A 12,557-nucleotide genomic window follows, 5' to 3' on the forward strand; every position below is an offset into this window, starting at 1 on the left:
CCTGGGTCAACGACCCAGGCATCCTAACAACAATAGGGAAATAAAAACTCAGGTCTGCCTCATTTTTAAGAACTTTGAAAAGAAAAAACTTCGATTTTCTAAGATGTTTGTTTTTATGTTTGCCTGAAAACAGCCACAAACACAATAGTGCACCCAGGAAATAGGCTGAAATGAATAATAGAAGAATAATTCAATCCAAGTTGGTGCAAAGGGATTGTAAATTGTGTGTGCAGGTAATATTGTTAGATGCTAGATAATGCGATCTCAGTGGCTAAATGTTGAGCTTTGGGCAAAAAAGGTGCTGCATGTATTGTCGTGTAACACCAGACTCCTCTCTCTCTCATCTTCTCTGCACTCAATCATTTGCATGCAGATTTTGGTCTTTGTGCATATGAGGTTCTCCTTGTGTTTTACAGAAAAAAATAGCAAAAAACCTCCTGTCTTTTCAGTGCGCGGTGAGCTACAAAGACATGAGGTCTCATGTCACAATTCAGGTTGTTTGCGCTAAGTTTCCTCTCACACACACACATGTTGTATAGCCCTGTGAATGTTACAGAAAATAACATGAATCCTGCTTACCTGATGTTGCCTTTGGGCTCTTCCACAGAAGACTGTTATTTGCCCTCTGGCCCACACATGGTGACCAAGCTCTCGACATCAGTGATGATCCTTAACATGATGGCTGAAATTGCAAAAGTGTTTGTGAAACTAGTCATAAAAAAAGAAAGAAAATGTTTCCAGGGATCCGAATAAAGCAGGTGTGGTGGTAGTGCTGTAGAGGTCCACAGAGAGATTAACTTGAAACAGAAATCAGCCAAATTTAAAAAAGGTATTGTGCATTTTATGGATTGAATTACAAACTTTTTTGATCATTTTGCACACATACTTTATGTGCATTTGCACTAAATATCCACATCTATATGTTTTTCTTTATTTTTTAAATTTGATATAGAACTAAAATATGACACACTGTTAGGCTTTTCATCGCCACTTTACGGTAACATACTGGCGTCACTGTTGCCAGCGTCATACCATGACGCCGTGTTACGGTAGCTTACCGTTCTGCAGGATGATACCGTTTTTTGCTGGTGTGGTATAATACTCTTGGACAAATTATGGTAACGCACCTGTAGCCTTTTTTTACGGTATCTCACTGGCGACAGTGACGCCAGTGAGATACCGTTATGTCGTTATGTCGTAAATTACGTCAACAAAGTAACATCATACTGTGATTAAGAAATTGGTATACTACCGTTTATTCACGGTATGTCACTGTAAGCCCGCTGCAAGGTAATAAACTGCAATATATTAACCAGTAACTTACCGTTATCACGCATCATCAGTACCAAAAATATTCATCTCTGCTAGAGGATACCGTGTCCCAACAGGCGGTCGTTTGCTGTTTAACAGGTCGCAATTTACCGTAATTTCAGTTAACAGTAACATACTGTAAGAGACTGGAGGGTTCCAAAAAAATTGGATGGATGGATGGATAGATACATAGACACTCACAAACAAAATATAATTCATGTGCTTTACACCACTTTATTTCAATTCTGATTTTTCCCTGCTGAAATACACATTTCCAAAATCAAAAACTGAAAAGAACTGAAAACATATTTTCATTGAGGAAGCATTTGTTTTTACTAAACCATGTAATCCATTATTTTCTCAGATGGTTGTACAAATGTTACGGGAGGTCTGTTAAGAGAGCCTCCGTGCAAAAAGAATAGGAATTCTAGTAGGGACCAGCAACAAACCACCACGCACACACTGCAATGGGTTACACAAAATTTATTTGTTCTTCCTCTAGGCAAACTACCGGCTGAAGACAACCCCGGCCAGGGATCCAAAGCCCAAAGACCACCGCGGTCCGAGTTCTTCGCCTAGTTACAAACAGGGGAGAGAGGGTCACTGCACGAACACGCAACCAACACGTATCAATCCTGCAGCTCCCTAAAACAGGTTTGCCACCCACCTTTTCAGGCTTTAACTTTGTTCGAGGCTGGGTCTCCACATTACCTCCCGGCAGTTAAACTTCCCCGAGCTGGTCCAGTTCTTCTTATCGGGGCGCAGGAGGTCTCCAGTCTAGTGCTCGTTTTCCTCTTTTCCAACACGTCCCTTTTTTTCCAGCACGTCCTCTCTTTTCCAGCACGTCCTCTCACAGCTCCATAGGAATACGTCCTCCTTTCCACGTCCTCCGTTTCGTTAAAAGCAAAAACCAGGCCAGGCTAAAAAAGAATCCTTTCTATTAAAAATGCGCACACTTTGTCCTGGATCTCCGGGGCTCTCCTGCTTCACCGAGGTCCTACTAAAAACAACAACAACACTTCCTGCTTCCTCTCCCCTTTATAAAGAGGAACTCCAATCAGCCGCTCCCTGTATTCAACTCCGCCTCACTGGCAGCTGGGCTAGAGTAAAATCTCCCCTCCCACACAGGTGCAACAACCGTAAATAAACACAAAAACATGCAATTAATCCAAAACAAACTCAAAAACAAAACCAACAAAACTTAGGGGGGGGGGGGTTTCTCTCCGTCCTTTCCCACCATGCTATACTCTGTAACACCCACCCCAACTTTTTCCTAGCCCGTCCTCGGGCACTCTACTAAGTATATCGAGGTGGGGGCTTCCCGAGATTTTCACGGGCAGATCTCCTTAAACCCTCCTGAGTTGCAGGGGCGGACTTGTTGGAGGACGGATAGTGACCTGGCCCTGGCATCTGCTGTGCCATACTCCATAGAAGTAACCACTGGTCTGAGGCTGTCGCTATATCATGCGCAGCTGCCGTTCCTGGTTCTAAGGCGCCACCTCCTGTTTTATCATTGACGGAAGGCAAGAAAGTACATATGCGCAGGCGATTACGATGGACCACTCTAACAGGCCCATCTTTACCTTCTGGCCGAACTCTGTAGACTGGGTTCATAGGGTTTGGCTGGCCAACTACAATTTGGATCTCTTCCTCCCAGTGTGCTGCCAGTTTACCCTGTCCGTCCCTTCTTGTCGTATGGACTAGAACCCTTTCCCCCGGGAGCAATGGTGCTGCCCTAGCCCCAACATCATACCTGTCCTTCATCCGGCCTGCAGCCTTCTGGCTGTTCTTTTCCACCATCTGGTATGCCAGCCTCAAGCGCTCATGATGTCTCCTCACCCACTCCTGCGTCGTGGTTGACTCCATGGGTCTCTTCGTCCCCATAAACAGCTCGCCTGGCAGACGAGCATTCCATCCAAACATCAGGTAATGGGGGGTGTAACCTGTAGACGCATGGACAGAGTTATTATAAGCCTGGAGCAGTTCGGGCAAACATTGTACCCACCGAGTCCGCCTCTCTTCCTCTAGGGTGGACAGCATATTTATTAATGTCTGATTGAAACGTTCACAGGCCCCATTTCCCTGAGGATGATAGGCAGTAGTTCGACTTTTCCGACAATTATAATACTGACAGAGCTCCTTTATGAGGGCGGACTCGAAATTAGCACCTTGATCCGAGTGCAGTTGTTCTGGGCATCCAATTGGCTGAATAATATGTTTCAACAACATCTTCGCTGTAGTTGCAGCGGTCTGGTCCCTGGTAGGTATTGCCCAAGCATACTTTGTAAACAAATCAGTGGCGACCAAAATGTACTGGTATGAGTCTGCCGGTCTACCTAATGTCAGGAAATCAACTGCCACGGTTTGGAGAGGTGCGTGTGTAAGAACAGGACTAAGTGGGGCCTGACCGTCACCACGACCTTTATGACGTACACACCGTTCACAGGATGTTGTCCAGTCCCGCACTCTCTTCTCCATTTGAAGCCAATAAAAACTACGGCGCAGCATCGAAAGTGTCTTTGCCACCCCCAAATGACCATTCCTTTCATGGAAAGCCTTCCATGTTGGTTGCTGTTCCTCCAAAGGAACAAGGATTTGGTAGTACGCCTCACAGGTGTTGGAATCCACCCCCCTGCGGACCAGAACACCCTCCAACAACTCCAGCCGTGACCATTGTTTCATGTAGTTTAAGACTGCAGTAGGCTCCTGGCGTCTTTCCTCCCCAGATGGCATCTTTCCTCGGGCCATGTAGTATCTCACTCTATGCAGCGTGGGGTCCTGCTCTTGTAAGCCTTGCCAGCATCCTGGATCCCAATCGATGTTCACAGCCTGAACCCATGCTTTTTCGTCCACCCTCTGTGGAGGCACCAAATCCTGGGGTTGCACCTGCAATGGCATTCTAGACAGAACATCAGCATTCACATTTTCCTGGCCAGGCCGATACTTAATATCAAATTGATAATTTGCGAGCTTGGCTACCCACCGTTGTTCCACTGCGCCCACTTTGGAAGTCGATAAATGGACCAATGGATTATTATCAGTATAAACTGTGAACAGAGACCCCCATAGATAATCTTTAAATTTCTCAGTCACCGCCCACTTCAAAGCGAGCAGCTCCAGTTTAAAGGAGCTATAGTTTGCATCATCCCTTTCGGCGGGTGCTAAGCTTCTGCTAGCATAGGCTATCACACATTCCTTCCCATCTTGTACTTGAGACAGTACTGCACCAAGGCCCACTTTACTGGCATCCGTATAAAGCCGGAAGGGTAATCTGAAATCAGCAAAAGCTAAAATAGGAGCCTCGAGCAATTTCTGCTTCAGAAGATCAAAGGACTGCTGACAATCCTCATCCCAATTTATGGGGATATTCTGTTTTTTATTCTTCGGTACTCCCACTAGCAGCGAGTTAAGAGGCCTAGCAACACCCGCAAACCCTGCAATGAACCGCCGATAATAACCGGCAAAGCCCAAGAAGGAACGCACCTGATGAATAGTCTGCGGGGCCGGCCACTTCTGTACAGCGGCAATCTTATCAGGGTCCGGAGCCACACCCTCACTGTTCACCAGGTGACCCAGGAACTTCACCTGTTGCTGGAAAAGAACACATTTATCAGGTCGCAACTTCAGCCCATAGCTCTTCAATCTTGCAAACACTGCCTGCAGATGTTCTAGGTGGCTGTCAAAATCCGGTGAATATACTATCACATCATCCAGATAGACAAAAGCGGACTCTGTGATTTGACTTCCCAAACAACTCTGCATCAACCTTTGAAATGTTGCTGGAGCATTACACAATCCAAAAGGCATTCTTTCAAACTCATACAAGCCAAAAGGAGTACAAAATGCAGTTTTTTCCCTGTCAGCTTCAGAAACTTTCACTTGCCAATACCCACTTGCTAGATCAAGGGTGGAGTAGTATTTTGATTTAGTCAGCATCGTCAAGGTCTCTTCAATTCTAGGTAATGGATGGGCGTCTTTATGTGTCACTGCATTCAACTTGCGGTAATCCACACAAAATCTCAATTCCCCATTCTTTTTCCTTACCAGGACAATGGGTGCTGCCCAGGGACTTGTACTCTCTCGCACCACCCCTGATCGAATCATATTATTCAGCAATTCTCGCACTTCCTGATACATTTTAGGGGGGATTGGCCTATACCGCTCTCTAATAGGAGGTGCCATACCTGTCGGAATAGAGTGCGTAATTACATCTGTGTGGCCATAATCCTCTTCGTCGGCAGCAAACACATCGCCCCACTTCCTCAAGAGACCATTTAACTTTTCCTGCTCCTCCATAGATAGATTCGACCGCCCTTGTGTCATAACTTCAATGTGAGGAGCTTTACCAGATGGTTCCGAGCTCACCTGGGATACGCCCACTTCAACGATGCCTGGCCTGGTTTGCTCAAACGTGACTTCAAAAGGTTCCTGAATGTCGACATTTTCCGTGGAGAATGTAGCCAGGGCCTCATAACGTCGTAACGTAATAGGAAAAGGATTGAGATTCCTTACTTTGATGGGGACCCGGCCTCTATAGACAGTTCCTAGCGATCGAGCAACGGCAACTGTACTAGGCCCTTCCAATGGCTCCACCAAGATACATTGTCCTTTCCTCAGTGTCTGTGGGGCCCTAGCCCAAATCACCTGCTCACTGTGCTCAGGGATCTTCACCGGGTGGCGGTAAGCGGGTCGCAGGGTCCCTACTTGTGGTACGGGGACAGCTGCCTGAATTCTTTGACAGTCCTGAAAAGCAGATGCCCACGCTTGTTGAGCGTCTACAGTCGAGCCAACAGGCCAGGTCTGGGTCTGCGTCTGAGGTTTCAAAAAAAACACATCCCAACATGGAACGATGATGTTCATACCTAATATAGGTAATGCATTAGAATTATTGGGGTCGTCCTTTGAAATCACAATTCCCATATCTTTCAGGGTAATGTCTCCCACCTGTACTTCAGCTAACACATAGCCCACGTAAGGAATAGCCAATCCATTCGCGGCCTTCAGCTTTAGCCAATTAAGATCACTCTCTTTCCCCAGCTCCTGTTCACCAAACAATCTCCTAAAACAGGCTTGTGGCATTAATGTTACATTAGACCCAGTATCCAGCAAAAATGTCACTTCTTTACCATCAATGAATACTTCTACTTGACGGCATGCCCCTAAAAATTGAGGGTGGTTTAACTGAGTTGGACCACTATCATCCTTTCCAATCACCTGGCCCATAGCGACTGGATTTACTCGTTTAAAGCCATCTGAGATGAAGTGCCCCGACACTCTCTTGCCATGTGTCCACTAACTCCACACCTACTACAAATAGGCTGCCCATGCTCATCCCACTTGTGCCGTGGTCGCTCCACTAACTGTGGGGTTTGCTTTGTCACCGGGGGTGGCTCGGACACTTCAACACCTCCCCTATATTGAGGGGAACTAAGGTTCCACCTTTCTCGCTCACCTCTAGGAGCTGAAAACGTCCGTGGCATTGGTGCTGGTCGGACAAATTCCCTCAGCTCCTCCTGAAGAGTATTTTTGAGATCCATAATTTGCTCCTTCATTTCTGCAAGGATCTCCACTTTAAACTTATCTCTCCAATTCAGAGTATCCTGCCACTTTAAATCCCCTCTTACTACAGCACAAGCGGAGTCCTCATGTACGCCATACAGCGCATCCGCTTCCAATTGCAGAGCCTCTTTACGCACCTGTTCAAATGAGAGGTCAGGATCGTGCCTTAATAAACGCCGCAGATCACGCTGTATCTCACCCTCCCTAAGACCCAAGACAAACTGATCACGCAGGTGCAGGTCAGCCCGCCGAAACCCTTGTGGCTCTTTTGTCTGCAGGCGATGGCCCAACTCCCTTAAGCGTAACGTGAACTTTCTAATAGGCTCTTCTGTCCTTTGTCTACATTCATAAAACATGGCACGCAGGGTACCCACGGCTGTTTTGTCCCCATACAGTTCTTTAAGCTGAAGAAAGATTTTATCTGGCGTATCCCGCTCCGCTTGTTCCAGAATAAGAATTTCACGTCGTGATTCTCCTCCTAATGCACTCAATACAAAATCACATTGCTGTTCTATCGACCACTTTTGAGCACGGAGCATTGCGCTAATTTGACTCTCCCAATCTTCATAATTCGTATTAAGCCCACAAAATTTTGGTACCCAGGGCGCACCGATAAAAAATGGTGACGCCATATTCCTGGTTTCAGATAACTCATCCGCCATATTAATCAGTCTAAGGCAGGTAGGTTTGTATACTGGTCACAAATTCTGTCGACAACGCCAAATGTTACGGGAGGTCTGTTAAGAGAGCCTCCGTGCAAAAAGAATAGGAATTCTAGTAGGGACCAGCAACAAACCACCACGCACACACTGCAATGGGTTACACAAAATTTATTTGTTCTTCCTCTAGGCAAACTACCGGCTGAAGACAACCCCGGCCAGGGATCCAAAGCCCAAAGACCACCGCGGTCCGAGTTCTTCGCCTAGTTACAAACAGGGGAGAGAGGGTCACTGCACGAACACGCAACCAACACGTATCAATCCTGCAGCTCCCTAAAACAGGTTTGCCACCCACCTTTTCAGGCTTTAACTTTGTTCGAGGCTGGGTCTCCACATTACCTCCCGGCAGTTAAACTTCCCCGAGCTGGTCCAGTTCTTCTTATCGGGGCGCAGGAGGTCTCCAGTCTAGTGCTCGTTTTCCTCTTTTCCAACACGTCCCTTTTTTTCCAGCACGTCCTCTCTTTTCCAGCACGTCCTCTCACAGCTCCATAGGAATACGTCCTCCTTTCCACGTCCTCCGTTTCGTTAAAAGCAAAAACCAGGCCAGGCTAAAAAAGAATCCTTTCTATTAAAAATGCGCACACTTTGTCCTGGATCTCCGGGGCTCTCCTGCTTCACCGAGGTCCTACTAAAAACAACAACAACACTTCCTGCTTCCTCTCCCCTTTATAAAGAGGAACTCCAATCAGCCGCTCCCTGTATTCAACTCCGCCTCACTGGCAGCTGGGCTAGAGTAAAATCTCCCCTCCCACACAGGTGCAACAACTGTAAATAAACACAAAAACATGCAATTAATCCAAAACAAACTCAAAAACAAAACCAACAAAACTTAGGGGGGGGGGGGGGGGTTCTCTCCGTCCTTTCCCACCATGCTATACTCCGTAACACAAACAATAACGATATTATGTCATATCCATATCATGGCAGACAACATATGCTCAAGTGTTGGGTTTTCTTAGTTATATTTTGTAGGGTCTTAAACCTACAATGTGAAGTGCCTTGGCATTCATTTTGTTGGCACCATACAAATAAACTGAATTGTAATGAATATAATATCAAGCCCCACACTTCTGCCTTTATATACACTTTGTCCAAAATACTGGCTCACACTACCAAATCAATGCACAAAACAGGGTCCACAAGGACATGGATGAGCGTGTGTGGTGTGAAGGAACTTGACTGACCTGCACTGAACCCTGATCTTGCTTTGTGGAATGAGTTCATTGATTTGTAGGGTGAGCCAATACATGTGACAATTAAAGTGTAAGTAGCTGAAATAATTTTTAACAAACGGGTAAAAGAAGGGAAAAAAATCAAAACTGTTGCACTCAAAAAACCTATTGGACAGAGACAGCGTCTTGCAAGATGGCAAGAGAGCTTGTCTTCATTGTTGTTCGTCTTGTGTAAATGTCCAGAAAGCATGGGCCATGGATCATCTGTGGAGACACAGGTAACAACACATTGGATACTTAAATTATACAAGAAATTCACTAAAAATGGCCAAAACACTTACCTAATTTGAAGTTCTCCACTCAAATTCAGTAAGCCGCTGGAGGAAAGTTGTGACATGAGGGTTAATGTGAACAACCTTTCGCTTCAGTCCTTCTGCTTGTCCCAACCTTGGAGGTACATTTTGTTCCCTCTTCAATTCAATTCAATTCAATTCTATTTTATTTATATAGCGCCAAATCACAACAAAAGTCGCCTCAAGGCGCTTCATCAGGGTTTATCCTTACAAAAGACCTTGCACATGCTGACTCCTGGTATTCCAGGTTCAATACATAAAATGAACCAAAGAAGACTGACATTGCATCAGCAAAGATGTTCTCTTTGTCCAGCTCAACAATTACACGCCCCTCTGCACTCACCATCCAGCAGGTGGCGGTCATTGAACTTTGTCCTTAAATGTATAGGGGCAACATGTTGTCATTATGCAACATAAAATAATTTCAGTACTTCACTTCTTCACACTGTCTTGATAGTCATAAAGCAAATAGCTATGTGCAGTTAATTATTAATGGCCTTATGTACATAAGTCCGTTTTAACATATTATAATTGTACATAATTGGGAATTATTCTGCACATTAAACACACCTAACAAAGAGTCAGCCCAGTTAGATGACCGGAGATGAATCAACTGTATGGTTATTTAGGAGTTTATAGTTTGTGCTGCTGTTAAACTTTACAGTATTGAGTTCAGTATTTCTGCTGTTGGTCTAGCTAGACTACTATGTTGATCAGTAATATGAAATGTGAAATTTGATATTGTTACTTTGCTGGATTCACTGAGACACATGTCCAACAACCTTGGTTTATAAAGGAAATTACAGAAATTTGAGCTAACAAAACAGAGACTGGATACCTGTGTCCACGAAAAGCTCCTGTGCCAAACAGAAATTTTAATATGGTCTAATCAGCTCTATTTCATGAATGACTTCTTACCAAGCATAATCAGCCTTGGGGTGCTTGGCAGGCTTTTAACATGCAAACTGAACAATATAAATTTGCGTGCACTGAAGCCACAAAATTTAGAAATACACATAGTTGTAAAAGTTCAGTGACCAATTACCTTTCCTAAATGGCAAAAAATAAGAGTATTGTCAATAGGGACCAATTCCCAGTTTTTACATGATCAAAATTATTCACAAAAGGCTTCAGTAAACAGAAAATGTGTGCCGACAAGAGAACAGTGCAGAAAAATGAAAAGATATTTGAGCTCGATGCTTTAATGGGTTTAACATGACTTAGTCAGCACTCCGCACCGTACAGGTAGTACAAGCACACCTGAAAACACTGACCAGCTAACAGCTTTAAGCATTTGGGCGCAACCTCGGTAGTTCACCTGTTGGAAACGTCCAAGTTTCTATCAATTCTCATAAATCCATCGGCAACTATTACCAAACTAGTCTTTTGACTCTCCACATTCATAGCTATTGACATTTTGTCTTAGCATTTGAATGAAAATATCCGGGTAGGGTAGCTTAAAAGTCAAAACAAACAGTATTAGGAACGCATTTCGGACTTCTCTCGAATAAGTGAAAAAAACACTTGGTTCCGATCAAACTTTAATCAGTCCGTTTTAGGGAAAAAGTGTGAAGTGGTTTCATTTAATTTTGAGATACTCCCGCATGGATGAGCAATTTGGAGTCTAGCAGAGTTATCACGAATAGCATATGATCTTCAGATATAATCCAATCAACCTTGCATTTAACCCGATTGAACATCCAGTTACCTCTGACCAGTGTTGGTCAAGTTACTTGAAAAAAGTAATCAGTAACTAATTACTGATTACTTCCCCAAAAAAGTAATCCCATTACTTTACTGATTACTTATTTTCAAAAGTAATTAATTACTTAGTTACTTAGTTACTTTTTAAAAACCCGATTTACAACCTGAATAGGTGATAGAGTGATAGATCTTTCAGCCTAATTCTACTTTTTCTACATACTCCATCATACAAAATGTAATCAAATGGAAAAGTCTCTTTTTTTAACTTGTTTTATCAGTTTTAATCTTTTAACTTTATGCATCAAGCAAAAATTTAATTATATGCAACATTCTGACTTGAATAAATTAGTTTAACATTGAAACCTATTTTCTGCACATTCCAGCACATAAAATAAAATATTTTTTGTGTTTACACTCACTCTTTCAAATAGATGCAAGTAAAACACAGCAGAAAATAAATAAAGTCAAAGACTCTGCGGTGCTGTTGCTCTATTTTCACCTGTAAAGCAGGACTAGGGTAGGCGGAGGTTTACCCTGGTGCAGGTGTGCCGCGGTCAGTTGAAGAATCCGCGAGTTTCTCTGTGAGTTTCCCATTACCTCGTTGTGCTTGGAAGTTTAGGGGGTTTTTTTCGCTGTAAAAAGAAGTTTTCTTCCCACGCACAACGGACGCTAATGTTTTTGTCACTTTTTATGGAATCAAACTCAAAGTAAGGTCAGTACTTCCACGCTTTAAACGCTGCACGCTCATACTCTCTCCCACAATCGATATGTTGATCTGCACACAGCTGTTGTCACTAACGGCGCACTCGCTTATGTCACTGTCGTGAGACATTCTCGTTTTAGTAACGCAGTAACACAGTAACGCAGCGTTCCTACGGGAAAGTAACGGTAATCCAATTACCGTTTTTGCAATAGTAATCCCTTACTGTACTCGTTACTTGAAAAAAGTAATCAGATTACAGTGCCCATCTCTGCCTCTGACTACTTCTAAGTTGCACATGTTAACGGTTTCATCATCACTCTGTGCTGCAGCGAACTGGATCTGTGGCACAGAATAGTTGATGGCCATGTTGTTCTCCTGCTTTGCAGCTTTATTTGAGAATTGCGGCTTAAACGTGCAAAACTAAGAGAAGCAGATCAATATTTTCTTCTTGTTGTTATTTAATGGTGGTTGGCAACCAGCGAAAGGAGCATTAACCACCTCGAGCAATATTTTCTATTTTCTATCCCCATTGTTGACGTGTGCGTCATACGTCACATTGTACGTCAGGTGAAGGTGTGGTGTCGGCTATCGCACCTGTCACATTAAAAAGCTTTAAAAACGTAACAATCGCTTTAAAAACACAACCCAACGCGCTAAACTGTGGTAATGTGTTACATTATCATGTATATCCAGGACATCTCTTCTGAACCAAGACGAAGTGGTGCTACAAAGGAATTATTTCTTTAGGACAGTGCATCTAATAGCAGTCTGGCCTGCAACAAAATGCACCGCTAAAAATACAGTTTCTGCTTGTCCCAGAATTTATTAATTTTGAGAGTGAAGTTGTAGTACTGATGCTGGTTAGTGGTGTAGGTTTCATGGATGTGACACCTTAACTTGTGTAAAATGACGACCAGAGCATATTATTAGGTTAGTTCACTGTAGTTAGGCAGAGGTGTCTTAAAAAGTACCACCTTATACAAAACAAATGAAGGTCCAGTATAAGAAAGAATAAGAAGAGAAAAAAAGGAACACC

At 43.8% G+C, this 12,557-nt stretch overlaps 1 protein-coding gene and 1 long non-coding RNA gene across 2 annotated transcripts; both read right to left on the bottom strand.

Annotated features, from left to right (window-relative positions):
* Positions 1–1,779: 1,779 nt before the first annotated feature.
* Positions 1,780–6,553, bottom strand: LOC146564444 (uncharacterized). The gene is made up of 4 exons (XM_085292241.1): positions 5,496–6,553; positions 4,795–4,902; positions 1,979–4,210; positions 1,780–1,886 (listed from the first exon to the last, which is right to left on the bottom strand). Exons 1-2 carry the CDS (start codon positions 6,532–6,534, stop codon positions 4,865–4,867), a joined length of 1,077 nt encoding a protein of 358 aa, XP_085148367.1. The 5' UTR covers positions 6,535–6,553; the 3' UTR covers positions 1,780–1,886; positions 1,979–4,210; positions 4,795–4,864.
* A 1,132-nt stretch (positions 6,554–7,685) lies between these two features.
* Positions 7,686–8,344, bottom strand: LOC146564445 (uncharacterized). Its single transcript, XR_014894431.1, has 2 exons — positions 7,885–8,344; positions 7,686–7,792 (listed from the first exon to the last, which is right to left on the bottom strand). It is a non-coding gene; the product is annotated as an uncharacterized LOC146564445 (long non-coding RNA).
* Positions 8,345–12,557: the final 4,213 nt, after the last annotated feature.

Source organism: Mchenga conophoros, linkage group LG11, assembly GCF_057382185.1.
Source record: "Mchenga conophoros isolate Kocher_MC1m ecotype Shallow Benthic linkage group LG11, M_conophoros_male_GT1.1, whole genome shotgun sequence".
Lineage (NCBI taxonomy): Eukaryota > Metazoa > Chordata > Actinopteri > Cichliformes > Cichlidae > Mchenga > Mchenga conophoros.